General features: G+C 39.7%; 1 protein-coding gene across 16 annotated transcripts in view; it reads left to right on the top strand.

Moving 5' to 3' along the window:
• The window catches only part of Snap91 (synaptosome associated protein 91), a 114752-nt gene that overhangs the window by 53494 nt on the left and 42582 nt on the right, over window positions 1–18676 (top strand). For all 16 annotated transcript variants that reach the window (XM_051140018.1, XM_051140034.1, XM_051140032.1 and 13 more), the window contains exons 8-11: window positions 1685–1791; window positions 5465–5506; window positions 12259–12329; window positions 18517–18544. In XM_051140018.1, coding sequence (XP_050995975.1) covers window positions 1685–1791; window positions 5465–5506; window positions 12259–12329; window positions 18517–18544 — 248 coding nt within the window. The remainder of the gene's footprint in view (window positions 1–1684; window positions 1792–5464; window positions 5507–12258; window positions 12330–18516; window positions 18545–18676) is intronic.

Genomic DNA, 18676 nt, shown 5'->3' with positions numbered 1-18676 from the left:
AATGGGAGGATGCACGGGATGGGATAGCAAATGAGATGTAATATGAATGATTTTGTATTTCAATTAAAAAAGAAAGAAATGGCCTTCAGAGTTGACCTTTGAAAACATTCTTAATTTATTCTTTGACAATTTTATACATGCATATAATGTATTTTTATCATATTTACTTCCCCCATAGACCCCAGCTCCTACCCTTTTTTATGGCCCACTGAGTTTAACTAGGCTTGCTTACATGACAGGACATGGGTGGGAGCCGTTTACAGGAGTGTGTTCAGCTTGCCAGCTGACCTTTTAACAAATAAGAAGGAAAAAAAGGATACTGCTCTTGCCAAATCTCAGCCTGTAGAAAACAGCATGTGCTGTTTCCCTGATCCTTTTGCTTGAGTTAAATACCCTACAGGGGAGGTCTGTGTTAGAAGTAAAATTACCAAGGCTGTCAACAGAAGGCAATGAGTAGTCACCTCGGGTGATTAGTTCTTCACCTAATTAATATTTTCAAACTTTTCTTAAGAAAATTAAAAACACTTTTGAGGTAGTAAAATCATAGGCAGAGTGACATGAAGAATTCTCGTGTGAGAGGACGTAGACATAGCATCACTTTAAAGAGACGCGTTCACAGAGCAGATGCCCGGCTATCTGCTGCTCTGTCTCTACTGCAGGTGATTAGACGAACCTTTACCTCGTTGCCATTTGCAGCATCAACTGATAATTATTGATGGAATGAATTGACGAATGGCTGTCAAAAACGTGAAGAAAGCACTGGTTTTCATATATATATATATATATATATATATATATATATATATATATATATATATACACACACACACATACACACACACACACACACACACACACACACACACACACACACACACACACACACGAAACCCGTGTTATCATACTATAATTAGAACAGAGTACCTTAACGACTGGATTCTGGACTTGGTGGGGAGGGTAACAAGAAAGGGTTGCTGTCTCTCAGGGACATTGAGAAAAAGACTAGGCCCACACAGCAGAAAGTCATGAAGGGTTTGGTGAGCCAGTGACTCTATGAGTCCCCCACTTTATAATTCAAAAACGCACTATAATACTTAAACAGATAATTTATGACCAATCTAAGCATCAACTTATATGATTATAAAGAATTCTTCAGTTCGGGAAGACTTATAAGCAATTGGTTTATAATGTATTGATTGTTGCTTTATATGACCTAGTAAGAAAATAGTGACCCTAGGGCTGGGGTATAACCCAGTGTAGAGCTCTCTCCTGGCGTGGCTCCAGTCTCCATCATCCAAGAAAGAGAAAGCGGTTAAGGACAGAAGAGAGCAAAGAAACAAAAGAATAAGGATGCTGTTGGAATGCAGCCTTAGCTTTTGAGTTGTGGTTGTTATTAGTAACAGTTTTTTTTTTTTTTAAACAAATAGGGAAGCACAGGGGCCATGCGGCTAGCGTGTTACACGGTTCCAGTGTGCTTCCATCTCGGTTCCTTGGTTACTGAACTTGCCTCAGGTGAGGCTGGTGAGCCGAGTGCCTTTCTCCAGCTACTCCAGGTGCCTCTGGCTGTTTAGTGTTTCCCTGACTATGCTTGGATTCAGGCCTTAAGCTTTAAGTAGGAACCATGACAAAAGTTTTAAACAGGCAGGGTTCTCTTTTCACACTGCTTCTCCCTTATCTCTTGTAGAAAAGTTTTTCGAGATGAAGAAAGGGCAGTGTAAAGACGCCCTAGAAATTTACAAACGGTTTCTAACTAGAATGACACGGGTGTCCGAATTTCTCAAGGTCGCGGAGGTAAGTGGTCCAAGCTTTGTTGCTAAGGTAACCAGAACCAATGTGCAGCATAATGTCTGGTCTGACAAGACATCCACGCGTGTCCAGGATACATTAGTATGAGGGGAAATCTGACAGTCAGTCATTCCTCCCAATTTGTCAGAGCAGTGTTCCACACTCCTCCCTCCCAGTCAGATTCAGTCAAATGAAATGTCCATAGGTTATGACATCATTGCTGTTCTACAAGTTGGTCCACTCCTCCATTCCACCTAATGACTGTTTTGCTGTTGTCTTATTGTAAGGACAGTCTGTATTTTCAACCCTACATTTGCCTTTAGAAAAGTCTGTTTTGTTGTTTATAAAATATAAATCATGAATCCTCATCTCCCCATATCCTGTCAATGACTTAAACATAACTAAAGGGCTAAAGTATAAATTGTTTTATAGAGATTATACATTTTTATTTGTTTTTGTTCAAGACAGGGTTTCTCTGTGTAACCTTAGCTTTCCCGGACTGCCTGCCCAGCTACACATTATTTCTTAAGAATGTTTATTACACTTAATCATAACAACTGCAAAACACAGTTGGCATTCCTGAGATTATCTGTAAATTGGAGGGTTTTTTGGTTTGGTTTTTTTTTTTTTTTTTTTTTTTTTTGGTGTTTTTTTTTGGTTTTTTTTTTTTTTTTTTTTTTTTTTTTTTTGGTTTTTTTTCCTCTTATGAAATCCAGTGCCTGACTCATGCTGACACTGGGCGTGATGGCGTTAATGTAGCCCTCTGGTGGCATGGCGGTGGGTTCCTATCTCACAGGTTGACTGAGGGCTAGAGCCTAGATGCAGTGTGAGAGGCTGCAGACTCAGTAGTGAGACACAGAGTGCTGTGGACGTGGGACATTCGCGACCTGTCTGTACCTCTTTACTCTTGGAAGGATACAGTTGCTTGAATTTTTTTTTTCCTGCTACATGGGTTCATTGCTTATACTTTGTATGATTTTATCCCTTGATTTAGCCATAATCATTAGTATAATCTAGTGAAAATTATCGCTCAGTTTTCTCTGTGGAAGGAGCACTTATATCCAGGCTCTCTGAGCAGAAGATTGCCTCATTGCCCCGTGACCTCCTGGGGCAGCTGCGGCCCAGTTTCCCACATGTTGCTCTGGAGGAGGCGGGACCTGGGCAGTGTGCAGCGTGTGCACCCACATCTCTAAACAGGAAGCAAAGTTGGCTCCAACAGCTTTAGGAGAAAAGAATTCCTGACATAGATTCTTGGTTTCTGGCTTAAGTTTGGTTTTGTGTCTCTCTATGCCTCATGTGAACACAAATAAAATGTCTGCTAGTGAAGAGGAGATGCGTAGAGTAGGTGTCATTCTAAGAGTCTGCCTTTAAAAAGCTGAATAATAAATATATTTTGTGCACATTTATAAGACTTCATGGAATGGACACTAATTTTGTGAAGCTGTTTTACAGGACTAAGCATCTGAAGTTCAGCGGGATAATTATAACAATATTTGTGTAGTTCTCTGTCATACTACATAGTGGTTTTTGCCATTTGAATACACTGAAGGCCATATAAAATGGATTGATTATGATCATTCAATACAGAAAACCTTTAGTAAAGGCGTAGACCTTAGCTGTGCCACAAGCAGAACTCATCATTGTTTGGGCTCCAACTTGATGGTTAATCAGTAGTTAGAACCATTTTCCTAAAGAGTCTAAGGAAGGGCTTTCGGAATGTCATTTTTAAAATGTAACTGCAGCTGAGGGTATGTCTCCGTGATAGAGTTAGCAGTGTGATTTGTGTGAGGCCCTGTGTTATAGATTCCTGGTACCACAAAAGCTGAGTAATGAACTAAGAATGTGTGTTATCTCTTTAGAAAGTATGAGTGAGCTGCCCAGCACAGACTGGCTGGGCAGTTTCTGTGGAAGTCCTCAGCCTTCCTGTAAGAACTGCCTGAAGTACAGAAAGCCCACCATGCCTCAGGCTCTTTAACCTACTTATTTTCTTTGAGCCTCAATTTCATTAATAAACAAATTACAAGACAAATTTTAAATAAAATCAATTGTAAAGATTAGGCTAAAAACTATTAGTTAATAAGTGATCCATTAAATAAATTATAAGACAAGGAAGTTCTGTGCAGTGCTTTAAAAAGATAGGACATTCTCTCTGCTAACATGGACTATTTCTGTTGAATGAAGAATTAAGCTCAATGCAAAAATATAAAAATAAACAGAAATAAATCAATCATGAAATTGCAGGAAAGTGGTCACACTTGGAAAATACTATATTAAGTGAGGTGACCCAAACTCAGAAAGAAAAGAGCCACAAGTATCTCTTCCTATGTGGATCCAGCCTTATTATAGATACATGTATAAATATATAAGCAGTTGTAAGTATGGCTATAGTGTAACACTTAGAAGGGAGACCAAGAGAAGGTAACATGAGGTGATGGGAAAGGACAAAATGCAGACAGAGGGACATGTGAGTCATGAAAGATGATATAAAGCCAAACATTATTGTGTGTGCATGTGTGCGTGAGTGAGTGTGTGTGTGTGTGTGTGTGTTGGGTAAGTGAATAAAAATGTGATTGACAGTGAAAGTGTAAAGCTGTAAGCATAATTCCCTTGCTTCCTAGTGGCCATTCTAACTGTGAACAAGTTCCCTGAGATTTTCAGTTAGGGTTAACCTTAAACCAGCTGTTTGATGCTTTTATCTGTGAGTTAATTCAGATAAAATGTTTTTTTATTTTTTAAAGTGAAAAGAAAATCTGAGTCTAGATTTTTTTGTTGTTGTTGGTAAAAGGAAGTGAAATATTTGTATTTCAAATTTCTTTGGCTATATATAAACTCCAGAACAGTGGTTCTCAGCCTTCCAAATGGTGTGACCCTTTAATACAGTTCCTCATGGTATGGTGATTCCCCCAACCATAAAATTACTTCACTGCTACTTCATAGCTGTAATTTTGATACTGTTTGGATCATAATGTAAGTTTATGGTATGCGGAATATCTGATCTGCGACCCTCAGATGGACACCACTGCTCTGGAGGAACATGAATGTGTAAGGGACTGGCAAAGTGATGGTGTCAGGGAAAGAGAGGGTAGATGCTACACTCTGAGCAAAAGACTACGATAAATAGCCATCCCCCAAGGACTAGTGGGCACGGTTATTTAAATGTTGTTTGAGCATTTTCATAATTTCTTAGCTTCTATTGAATATAAAGGGTACATTAAAAATCTATTCTTCTGGGAGCTGGCGAGATGGCTTAGGGGTTAAGAGAACTGACTGCTCTTCCAAAGGTTCTGAGTTCAATTCTCAGCAACCACACGGTGGCTCTCAACCATGTATAATATAATTTGATGCCCACTTCTGACCTGCAAGTGTACATGCAGACAGAGCACTGTATAAATAAATAAATAAATAAATCTTTTAAAAAATTTGTTCTTCATAATGTTTTCACTTATTTTTTGATTCTAGTAAAGTTCTATATACCTGTTATAGCTAACTATAATAATGAAGTTATTGCCTTATTATACTGAGCAGAAAACTACCTAAAGAGAACACGCTCAGGGTAAGGTGGATACAGAGTAACAACTCCCTTACAAATTCTATGAGTGAACTTACATTTAAATGCCCCAAAATTCACAAAAACCCAATTAGTAATTTTGTTGTTGTTGTTGTTGTTTTTAATCTACAGCAAGTTGGTATTGATAAAGGCGACATTCCTGACCTCACACAGGTAAGTGTCTCAAGGGACAACCGGTAGACAAGACACCAATAATTAATAGATTGCCACAAGTGGGCACGCTGTAAAGATTTCATAGAGTCTGAGCCTAAGCCAACGAGTTTCTCTGCTATTATCCAACCATACTTATTTTTCCTAATCGTTGCTTCTGTTTCTGGAGATAAAAGGAAATTCTCCCTGGCCCTAAGCTGTGCTGCATCCTGAAGAAAGAGTTCAGATAAGTAGCTATGCCCAAGGACTTGGTGGGCGGGATCTTGTAGTCAGGCTTACTGTGGGTCTGTCCCCAGCGGAGCCTCTCCTTGTCCCCTGCATGTACCTGGTCTGGAGGTCCGCCAGGGAGAAAACCTGGTGACAAGGTTTTGCACTTCCCCCCGGCCCTCCGTGGAGAGGAGGGCTTTCTACGTGTGCAAATTATTTTGAGTAGAGGTGGTAGAGGATTGCTTTTTCTGGACCCCATGTCTAAACGACAGTGAGAGCTGGGATTCCTTATCAGCTGGTCAGCCCTCAGACACACCGCTCCTGAGAACAGACACTGAGTTGGAAATGGTCTTCGGTATGATTGACGGGATCTGGTGTGTTTTAAATTTACCTGTTGTGGTAAATTTCATTCCCCCACGGGTGCTTTCACTAGAAGCAGCATTGTAGGGGGATAGTGAGAGAACGCCCAGCTGCTTGCTCTCTTGCACACTAGTCATGAGCTACATGAATGGTGTCTTTTTAAACTTAGTTATGGTAATAGAAAAGAATGAAATCCCCCATTCCGCTTGAAAGGTTTTAAAATTATTTATGCGTGTGTATGTATGTGAGCCTGCATGAGTATATGTGCACCATATGCCTGCAGTGCTTGTTCATGAGTGCAGTACCCACAGAGACCAAAAGAGGGCAGTGGATGCCCTGCAGTTGGCACCACAGTCAATTGTGAGCCACCAGGTTGCTGGGTACTGAACCACCATCTTCTACAAGAACATCAAGTGCTCTTATGCACTCAGCCTGCTCTCTAGTCCCATTCTCCACTTTTAAATAATGTTGTTTATGTTTAATTCGCCATCCTTATAATTTCTTGAAATATTTACATATTTGACATGTGAATATTTAAATATGTAGATATTTAAAATAATATATATTACTTTTTATTAAAAATAGGAAAATTGACAGTGAAGGCTTTCTCTTTTTATATTACTAAACTATCTAATATCAAGAATTCATACACATAAAATTCATTGACTAATTCAGAGCATGGTGGCAGTGTGTTCTTTAGTTTAGGAGGAGATAGCCTATGAAACATTAGTTAAAATCATTTATACTCCACTTAGTGTTATCTACTGAAGTATATAGTTGAATAAGATTTTGATTTTTTTTTTTTTAGCATGGGTAACTATTATTAATTATGCATGAATAGTATTTTAACAACTCTTTGTTGAGGTAGATTTATCTTGGTAACATCATTAGAAATAGTTATCTTCATTTTTTTCATCTATAACAAAAAACTACATTGCCCTTTTTTCTATGTATTCCAGATAAATATGTTTTTAAAAGATGGATATGACATATTTAGCTCGATGAGTAATTTTAGAAATAGCACATTTTCTTTGACACTATAAACAACTCTCACTGTGGGATAAATGCACCTAGCTATTTAGTTCAGGGGAGTCTGGCAGGTAAGAACAGGCCTTCATGTGTCTCCCTTTGGGCAGTCTAGACACTATGAGAGAGACAAGGGACCGTATAAATACCTTGTTTGTTTTCAGTTTTGAAAATCATAGCAGACTGTTGAAAGAAGGTGCACATACTTGGGTTTCATTTTTAATTCATTTATTTATCATAATTAAATATTTGCCATAGTCTAATTCAGCTTATGTAATTGCTCAAGAAGTCTACAGACATATTTAATGGTGTACGGTGTATGTGTCAGGACTTGGGAAGCCCAGTAGAAAGATGTTCCATGATAGAGTTGTTAGAATCCAGAATGATCTATCCTGTTTTCCTTGTGAGCTGCAGGGCAGTGCAAACTTCTTCAGTATTAGTATTTAGTTTTAGATCACAACCCCATAAAAAGCTCCTCTAGCTGAATTCTGTATACGTTTAAATTCAACTATGAGAGTATGGCGTGCTTCTGGAATGTCTTAATTAGCAGCTTGATGGTTCTCTTTGTGATTGTGAGCCTCATATACCATCACCGTAAATTCTCCTTTAGAGCGCCTTTCTCCGGTCTGAGGGAGGTCTCTCACTGAGCTAGGGATTTTAGGACCCGCCAGTCCTCCAACAGTACAGACAGGTTTAAGCTGGACTGTGAGACTTCTGAAGCTTAGCCCTTAAGAGAGCGTTAGGTCGGGATTAACCTAGAGATGAGTCTGCAGTACAGTGTTGCGTGGACCCATTAACTGCTCTGAGACGAAGGTCTGCTCTCTGCCAGGCTTCTCCATAGCTTCTCTAGCCACTCCATCTAGCCAAAGAAACAAACAAAAATGTCTGAAAAGAATTAAATAGGGGCTAGAGAGATGGCTCAGGGGTTAAAGAGTGCTTGCTGCTCTTTCAGAGGACCTGGGATTATTTCCTAGCATCCAAGTCAAGTGGCTCACAAGGGCCTATCACTCCAGCCCCAGAGGACCCAACACCATCTTCTGGCCTTGGTGGGTACCGCACTCACGAACAAACCCACTCAAATATGCATTGTTTTTTATCTTTTTTCTTTTTAATTGAAAATATCCTTTCATACAATAATATTCTGGTATGGTTTCCCCTCCCCTAAGTCCTCCTAGATCCGCCATACCTCCCCACCCTTCAAACTCCACACCTTTTTTCTGTCTTTAGGAAAAAAAAACGGAATAAGGAAAAAGCACAAGAAGCACATGCGTACACACACCACACACACACACACACACATACACACCATAAAAACCTGAAATCGGAAATGATAACGTACAAGCAAAAGACCAGTAAGGTAAAAATGCCCAAACACAGCAATATGAGACAAAAAGTCTACAAAAATACCACTGAGTTCATTCTGTTAGCCATCGATTGCTGGGTATGTACTTACTATAGCCAGTGAGACTCCACTGGGGAAAACTGACTTTTCCTTTGCTAAATAAATAACTAAATAGATAAATAAGAATAAAGCTAAAGAAATGAAGGTGACCAGAAGAACCTCCCACTGAACGTAGAATAAAAGGGGATTAAAATTTCTCTTACAGGAAAAAAAAGGAGGAAGGGGAAATTTAACATATGTCTCCCACTTTAGAGTGTGAACAATAAACCCATTGTGCATATAGCAGCAAAACATTTAAATGACTTGTGAGGATCACTGGCCTTTTCCGATCATATTTAAAGTACTATTCTGAGGAGGAAGAGAATATGGTCTCCCAAGTGAAGTAATGTTTTTTTTTTCTGAGCAGTTGGAGCGGTTTCTGAGATATAATCTAACATCTTAATTATATTTGTATTTTTAAAGTTTGGTTTTATGACATATAGCATATAAATAGTAGATGACTGCTTTTTTTTTTTTTTTTACCTTAGATATCACAATAAGCTATGAATTTATTTCAACAAAAATTTAATTCTCATAATAGTATTTCTTGTTCGGAGTGTTTTGTTTCAAATTTTAAGCTCCATTTATGAAAAAGCTCTTAGGCTTTGATGGCTGGAGTTTTAATTGGCCTGAAACAGCTCATTTTAAAGATTATGTCATCGTTGGTGACTCTGTGACACGTATTACCTGTCACCTGTCACAAGCCAACTCCTGTTCTTTCAACTGGTGCATTTTTCTGAAGTGAGAAAATAAAGGTGCTCCTGATTATCAGTGTTTTCCGAACCCCAGCAGAGGCATTCTGAAAATGCCTGCTTGGGAGTTCAGAGGCCAGGGTTGCATGTCACCCGCTGTGGTGTGTCAGGCATGACACTGTACCGGCAGGGAAGAGGGCATGCTTCATGTGCTCCTGGGATCCAAGGACCTCCCTTGGATCGTCACGTGTCCTTGTGAGAACTGTAAATGTTAAGACATTAAAACTCCTCTGGGATAAAAGGCTCAAGCTCGTTATCCCCCAGAGCAAGTCACTTTTGTCGCTGTCTTGATAGGTTTCCTATCAGCTATTGAGGTCTCTACTTCAGTGTCCAGTTTTCTCACTTACTAAAGCATTTCCCAGCTGGGGGCAGCGGCACACACCTCTAATCCCAGCGCTCGGGAGGCAGAGACAGGCAGATCACTGCGAGAAACCCCAACTCCAGCTCCCCCTTCCTTCAAAAAAGAAGAAAGGAAAAAAAAGAAGATCCCACCAGGCATGGTGGCATACACCTTTAGTCCCAGCACTCAAGAGGCAGAGGCAGGTGGATCTTTGTGAGTTCGAGACCAGCCAGGGATACATAGTAAGATCCTATCCGCAAAAAGAGGGTGAGGAATAGAAACTTCTCAGGAAGAATGAAGTTACAAGCAATCTTTCTAATTTTTTTGTTTGTTTTTTAATCTAGCCAATGGACAGGACATTCTCCACAGTTGAGTGGAAAGTGGGGACTGACTTTCACACGAACTCTGGTGCCTCACATTTGACCATGTCCCCTGAATGGGGAGCCCTGGTGGCACTCAGAGGAAGTATAGCACGCTACCAAGAAGAGACTTGATACCCTATGAGCATATACAGGGGGAGGAGATCCCCCTCAGGAACAGTCACAGGGGAGGGGAATAGGGGGAAAACAGAAGGGAGGGAGGAATGGGAAGATACAAGGGATGGGATAACAATGGAGATGTAATATGAATAAATTAATAAAATATATATTTTTAAAAAAATCTCAACATTACAAACTAGAGACTACGGGGCCCATGGAGTCTTTGCTGTCCCATGATTTCTTGTGCATTTTTTGTTATAAACATTGTTTGCTCTTCTTAAACTGTTTGTTTTATTTTGTTTTCTGAGACAAGGTTTCTCTGTATAGTCCTGGCTGTCCTGGACTCATTTTGTAAATCAGGCTGGCCTCTAACTCAAAGTGACCCACCTGCCTCTGCCTCCCTGAGAACTCAAACTAAAGGGTGTGTGCCACCTCACCTGGCTTCTTCTTAAACTTTTTATTTGAGCTCAACAAAAGAATATACTGTATTTGCAGTGCATTTGATTTACAATTAATACTCCACACGTGTACGCAGAGAGTGCAGGTCTTATGGTTAAGGAGGGATCCCATGACCTGACATGTGCTTCCCACGGTAATGTATATGAAGAAATACAGCCAGTCCACCGTCATCGCTCAGTGATGACCATCAGCTGACAGTGAGAAGCGTGTGAAGTTATCAGATAGAAATCTATGAAGGCTTAAGTCAGTTGTGTTTTCTGTTTAAAGTTACAGCACACATTTATTTAATGAGCATTTCTTTACAATATAGAACGTAACATATAGAACAAAGTTGTTTCCATTAGCCACCTTAAAAAAAAAATTTTTTTTTTTTTTTTTTTAAACTTGCAAGCTTATTCTCAGCTGGAGCTTGCTGGAATTTGTTGAGTAATCTCTCCTCCCCTGAGCTGTATTTGACGTTCTAACTTTGTCGTTTTCTAAACTTATTAGATACCTTGACAGCATTCTCACTCTGAAGTCTAAGGCTTGTCAGAGAGTGCTGATAGGTGTGTCCCCTTCTCTCCTACTTTTATAGTTTGGATTGTTTATTTACTTACTAATTTGTATGTACAGTTATTATCTTACACATAATTCACATTTATACTCATGTAATTATATATAATAATCATATAAATGTTGAAATTTTGAGTCTACTAAAAAATGAAAATTCATATTAAATGAACACCTAAACATGCAGAATTCTTTAACTTTAATATGAATCTGATTTAAGGTTGTTAAGTGCAGGTTAAACATAGTTCTATGAATTTCTTATAATTTTTTTTTTTTTTTTGTATTTTAGCAGTTAGCATGGTTAATATAAGATCCTCCAAAATTAATTTTCCACTAAGAAACAAATACCAGGATGGTACCTGTAACTGTATGCAGGCGTTTCAACATTCGGTGCTTTTCTCTGAGTACCTGTACTCTTGAGGTCTAGCTAGCATTAGAAGAAAAAGCAAGTTCAGTTTCTAGTGCTTGAAGAATAGATTGCAGAAAACATTATCTCCCCTTTGAGGAATGTACAATAAAATACCTTTTTTTTTTTTTTTTTTTTTTGCCTGAAATTTTACTTATAGAAAATTGAAGACATTTTTAAGGATTAAATATATCAAATCTATTGATATTGAATATTCTATTTGCTGGCTATTGCACATGATTTACAATAAATACCAAGTAAGTGGAAAATATTAATTGCTACTTGGTATTACGGTTATATTCTTATTGCCACTTAACCCTTTTGTAAAATACTTCAACCAGGCATACATACATGAATTTTTACTGTATCTCCAAATTTCTATAAACTTATATCCATATGTTTGGATTTCCTCTTTCACCGTGGTTCTATGTGAAGTAGTGAAGCGGACCTTAGTCCTTCTAAGCAGTGTCTTAGTAGATGCTGTCTGGCATAGGAAACGCCTTTCACTGAAACCATGTTGTGACATCACTGGGCGTGCAGCGGAGGTAAGTCTGTTTGAGATGGGCCTCTCTGCAGTGCTGCCGAACTTAAGTACCTAGATGCGGAAAGGGCCTGGAGTGGTGGTAGACAACAGACTGCTTACATAGGCATGCACTGTACAGGGCTGCAGTGATGGGAAAGTGTGCTTGCCTTGAAACAGAATGACACAGGCATGTATTTTTATTTCTTATTGTAGGCTCCCAGCAGTCTTATGGAGACTCTTGAACAGCATCTAAATACCTTAGAAGGGAAGAAACCTGGAAACAAGTATGCATGGCTTTAATAATTATAAGTAGTATGCATTGTTTTAATACCATAAAGAATAGTATGCGTTGCTTTAATGCTGCAAATGATATGCATTGCTTTAATACCGTAAGTAAGATGAAACATACCAAGGGGTTATTTTATGAGAATGAGATTTGTCAGGGGTTAGCTACTTACTCCAGTGTGGTTTCAGGGTGTGTTTAGCCACCAGTCTCCTGGGCTCCTTTAAAATCCCTACCCTTTCTTTTGGCATATGACACCTGACCTGTACAGGTGGCCTGCCTGCAGGTAATGCAACTTAGGCATCGGTGGTTTGCAGTAGGTTGTCCGGACCTACTGCTCTGCAGATACGTCCTTAGAAGTCACTGTGGTTGGTTGTGGCTCAAACAAGCAGATTTCACAAGCATCCTTGAATATCCAGCTTCCATGTGAGAGAAGGACAAGCCTTTAGGGTGGTTTCCAGGGACACACCTCTCTTTACGCAGGAGGCACAGCACATGCTGCTGGTGCTGTAATCCCAAAGTGTTCTATAGTGGGAGCACGCAGGCGGTGAATCATGTGGCCTTTGCTTGTTTTGCAGCTTTTGTTCTTGGGTCCTTAGTTTTCGGCTGTTTTCTTCACTGTGCACGAAAGGGTGCCCAGGTTCCTTTTTTCCCTACCTCCGTAACAGACGTCAGGCTCGACTGTTCACAAGGCCTTCTACTTTCAGGCCTTTGTTGTTTGTTTCCACTGTTGTCTCTCCAGCCTTGTTCCCACCCTTCGCCCACTTACATAATTCTCTGCCTCCCCGTAGGGCCCTTTGCGACCTCGCACCTTGTGAAGCCTTCCTTCCTTTAGTCATGAGCTTCCTCATATTGTGGCTGTTTGTCCATGAGAGTTTCTGGCTCTAAATATCAGTGACTATTTCATACTTTATTATCCGAGCACTAACTGTTCGGCCCTGCTACACAGTCAGCTTGCAGTCCGCCATTAGTGGTTGGTCCTAGTTTGAGATGAAGTTCACTCAGCTCACGGGAGAGCTCAAGAGCTGAGCGTTGTAGGACGACACACAGGACAGAGATTTGGGGTTGGCCGATTGGTTTGCTTTTTTGCCAGTGACAGAGCTGTGAAAATGTAGCTCTCTTGTGACTTCTCTCCCTCTTCCTCTGATAATTCTCTCAAACTTAAGCTTATGTCTTGATGTTACATTTTTTGCTAGTTATTTCATCACCTGTGTACTGTTCCTTTTGTTTTTTGTTTTTTACCCCCAATTTAGTTAAATATAATTTTATATATAGTATATGGTATAGTTTTAAATTTTCAGTAGGGAAGTTTTTCCAGGCACTTGTGGCCACACAGCCTGAGTGATGGAGACTATGGCCTCTCTGGGTTTGTTTTAAGGCCAGGCTGTGTACAGGCTCCAGTGTAGCTGTGGTCAATGTGAGATTACCACATAACAATTCAAGGTGCCTGCTGTCATGCGTTGCTGGGGCCACCCTGTGTTGGAAGCTGAGAAATGTCCCTGCTCCAGCGGGGGAAGACTTAGCATAAGCACGTTCACTCAGAGTCTGCCTCTCCCTGTTGAGGGCTGTATGTGCTCTGCCAGCTGCTTCTCCAAGCCTTTGCTTCCTCAGCTCCCCGTGTTCTGTCTTAAAGCTCCCCGGGCCTTCTTCCCCAACTCCAGGCTGTTGAGTCAACCTTTGACTCTGAACTGGCCCATGTGTGGCCACTTGGGGAAAATTACCCATAGGCATTTTCAGAAATAGGGACTCAAACTCCGCAGTCCATAGCCGAGTTCATTCAACTCAGAGTGACTTTTTCTAGCTTGTAAATCGCTTTATGCTTGTCAGAGTCTTTTCATTCATTGGCTGAAACGACATTTTAATTTGTCTCTTGCTTATTCTGATTTTAAGAAAAAACAAGCTTTAGTAGTTAATCCTTTCCTCTTTGTATGTTTGTGCTCACATGGGAACTTAAGTGAAGGGTGAGTACTATCTAAGTGACTGTTTTTTGCATTTGGTGATTATAAAAATGCAAACAAAAATCACTTGATATTCCATATTTTGTATTCAGAAATTTGAAAATGGATTAATGTCCATCTCATGTATCTGTGCTTCTATTATGTATTTTCCCCCAAGGCGACTGGCATGAATGGTTTTGCTTCTTCTGGGTCTTGTTGGATCATAATTACAGTATCTTCTAGGGGTATAAATAGCCTTCTGAACTTTTAGAAGAGGTACTTTCATTTGATAAGACTGTTCTGTTGGTACACTGCAGAAGACCAGGGCAGTTTTACAAGGGGCACAGATGATTTGAAAATATTTTCTTTGCCATTCTGTGCAATACAAAGCTACCCTAACACTGTGTCAATGTATATGCATTTGCAAATGTCTGCTTTGATAATCCTAAACCAGTGTCATTGGTGGCAAACACCTCTAGTCCCAGCATTCTGGAGGCAGAGGCAAGCAGATCTCTGAGTTCAAATTCAGCCTGATCTATAGAGCAAGTTCCAGGACTACACAAAAACTCTGTCTTGAAAAGCAAAACAAAACAAAAAGGCTGCTGTGATAGACACAAATGACAATTACTTTTAGTGCTCCATGTCCACTGAAGTGTGTTAAATAATGTGCAATAAGGTATGGCTCACCTTTGTATATTCTCTCTTTTATGATTCCAGAGCAGTAGAATGAAATCAATTTTATTTCTCATGTGGTGTTGTAAGTGTTGAGCTCAGCATGTAAGAAACCCTGGATGTCTTTTGTAATTAAAATTGTAGATATTGGTAGGCCTTTGCATCTCCGTATTTTTCTGGATTGTATTTGTGTTACATAGGAATCATTGTTGGGAGTCAACTAAATAACAATTTCCTATTTTGACAGCTTGTTATTTCCTTCTTTGAAAGAAACATTAGCATTTGCTGTGTTCATTGAAAAAGCCGGTAGGCCTGTTTGTAGCATTTTAGAGTATTTGCTTAGATTACAACATAAGTAATATCCATTCTCATTTCAGATTTTCAGTACTGCCTTAGTTTCCCCAAATTGATCCAATATGTTGCAGATTTCTAGAAGGCCTGGCTAAGTTTCCATTGCTGTGATAGCTACCACGATCAAAGCAACTTAGGGAGGAAAGGTCTGTTTTGTTTTACAGTTTACAGTCAATCTGTGAGGGAAGTCACGGCAAGAAACCGAACAGGGCAGGACCCTGGAGGCAGGAAATGAAGTGGAGGTCTATCCCAGCCTGCTTTTCTATACCATGTGGGACCACCTTCCCCGGGACAGCACCACCCACAGTGGACTGGGCCCTCCCACATCAACCAACAATGAAGAAAATGCCATATAGGCTCTGATGGAGGCATTTTCACAGTTGAGCTGCCTCTTCCTCTTGTGTCAAATTGACAAAAATCCAAACAGGACACTGTACATGAAATTGAAAAAAAAAAAAAAAAAAAGCATTGGTCAGCCATAAATGCTGTGTCTATAAGCAAAAGATTGTAGCATTTTCTCTCTTGAGTATCAATGGCAAGCTGAGCATGGTAGTGCACACTTTTAATCCCAGTACTCAAGCGGATCTCTGTGAGCTTGAGGCCAGCCTGGTCTACAAAGCGAGTCTGGAACAGCCTAGGCTACACAAAGAGACCTTGTCTTGAAAAAAAAAGTGCCAATGGCAAATACTTGGGGCAGATTTTAATCAGTGATTAATTGCCCCATAGAAACACCTGTGAATATGTCATGGCAAAGGCCAGATAAAGCCAGTGGGAGCAGAGGTCACTCCTACTGACAGATTATTTAGTTCCTCCCATGATACTTTTATTACATAGTATTGATTTGCTTGTGTGTATGGGGCAGGGTCAGAGGACTGACTGCTTCCACCACATGAGTCCAGGAGATCAGACTTTGGCCATCAGGCCTGGCAGGAAACACCGTTGATCCACGAAGTTATCTTGTCAAGCCAATGACGATTTCTTAAGACTTTTGGTTCATTGGTGACTATTAGGGGGGCGTGGGGAGGGAGAGAGACAGAGATACACAGAGAGAGACAGAGACAAAGACAAAGAGACAGACAGACATACTTATTTAATTTTTTAAATAAAACCCCTAAAATGCCAGATGTTGTATAAGATGCTCAGGTAATAAAATAACAGGATGTGTCCTTTCACCTCCAAGAACTTAGCACCCAGCAATGAAGAAGGTGATGAGAGACAGTGGGAGTGAATACAGCAGGTGTCCTGGCGGCTCAGGAGAGACAATCCACTCTCGTTTGTCTGTTTAGTCTATGGGGCAGCTACAGGCATCACTAGTAAGAGTGTCCTGAGGGCTTTAGCAAAGGGTGCTCATGATAGCTTGAGGTTGAGTTGTTTATCAGCAGAGGGCAGCATTCTGTCAGGGCTCCCGCATAGGGCTTGCTGTGAGGTGGGAAGCTGCTAACAGTACCTGTGTATTGGCTGGTGAGTTCTTCAGGAGCTCTTGCTAATTCCCAACTCTTTTTTTTTTTTTTTTTTTTAGTAGTATGCCTTGTCATGTTAGTGCTATAAAGAATTGGTTCATAAAACTTGACTGAGAGAAAAAATAAATTGTTCTCAGAAAGTGACCGTGTCAAAGGTGCTTATAGTTTCTTTGTTTTTGCCAAGTAAACATTTTTTTAGGTTTTAATTTTTTATTTATATTTTTATATTATATATTTAATTTCCTTCCTTTTCCATAAGTTTAAAGGAAATAATGTAAGTTGGGAAAAAAAGATTACTCCAAAATGCATGAGATTTCAACTTTATGGTGTACTAAAGCTCAGGTTCTTAAATCCCTTTCTGTAGATGCAAAAACACTTAATTGCTTCACTTTTTCTCTAGGGATCCTTTTTTTTTTTTTTTTAAGATTTACTTATTCATTTTATGTATATAAGTGCTCTTTTTTCATGTACACAAGAAGAGGACATCAGACCACAGACGGTTGTGAATCACCATGTGGTTTCTAAGAATTGAACTCAGGACCTCTGGAAGAGCGGTCAAGTGCTCTTAATCACTGAGCCGTCTCTCCAGCCCCCTTAGGGCTCCCTTTATGCATAACAGTTGAAATTAAATGAATTGCAATATATGATTTTTTTGAACCTCCTAGCTTTTGAAATAATAAACAGGTATTTGTTTTTTAAAGTGTGTATAGTGTGCTTTTTCGCAAACCTTGGTTAACTTTTAGAATTTGAAATTTGAACAGTGGATTTTGGTGGACATAGCAATGATAATGACTTGAGATAAATTAATTAGCATTAATTAGTAGATACTAAGTCAGTTGAAATATTGGGACACGGTCATTGTTCAAAGAGCCTTTGAAATGGGAAATTATGGGCATGCATAAATAGTAGTAGCCACATGTAAATAGGTGAATTTGCATAATGTTGGGCACAGTTACTAACTTTAGTATTCACTCTGGGCCAGCGTGCCATCCTCATGGCTGACCCTGACGACAGCTTCACACTGAGTGCATTTGCCTTCATTTTGGCTTGTTATTCATTTTATGCCACCGCAGGTTAGGGAAGTCTAAGCTGTTCAGGCAGATGTTTCAGAAGCGTGGCTGTTCACGACATGGGCTAGAATCAATATGAACTTTTAAAAGAGTGTTTATATTCTTAATAGTCTCAGAAATAAGCATCAGAGTTGCTATACTTTTTCAAACTCCTGGTAGGTATGACAAAAGTAGGGGGACACTTTTCCTAAAGAGTTTTCCTGACGGGCATGAAAATAACACACACAAGCAGTAGTGTGGTTGTATGCGGAATCTGGCTCGCTCACATGGCTTGCAGGAATCTTGTCACTTTTTCTCTAGGGTCCCTTTTTTTATGTATAACAGTTAAAATTAAATGAATTGCAACATACGATTTTTTCCCTAGCTTGTATTTGTTTTTTAAAGTTTGTATAGTGTGCTTTTCCCACAAACCTTCAATAACTTTTAGTAATTGAAATTTGAGCAGTGTTTTTTTTTTTTTTTTTTTATGGTGGACATAAGCAATAATAATGAGGAGGAAAAAAATAATTTTGAATTTAAGACCATCCATTAGTAGATATTAAGTCAGTTAAAATGTTGGGAAATGGACATAGTGGAGTAGACAAGAAGTGTTCTGTGTCCCTGTGTTGCTATAAAGAGCTCCACGGAGATAGTCTGCCTTGCCGCGTGTGAGCGAGCATCAGGAGCATGCGCATCTCATTTTCCTGTATTTCTTTCAGATCTGGTGCTCCCTCTCCATTAAGTAAGGTAAGGTGGCTTCTTTCTCGGGATGTTTCCTTTTTTACATGTTGCATTTTTTAGTGTAAAGCTCGAAGCACACTGCACTACCTCAGGGGCATCACACACTCTGGGGGTTTTTCCAGCCTTCCCAAAATGAAA

This window comes from Acomys russatus, chromosome 32 (genome assembly GCF_903995435.1).
Source record: "Acomys russatus chromosome 32, mAcoRus1.1, whole genome shotgun sequence".
Lineage (NCBI taxonomy): Eukaryota > Metazoa > Chordata > Mammalia > Rodentia > Muridae > Acomys > Acomys russatus.
The sequence above is the reverse complement of the archived record's forward strand: the minus strand, read 5'-3'. Positions and strand labels throughout refer to the sequence as shown.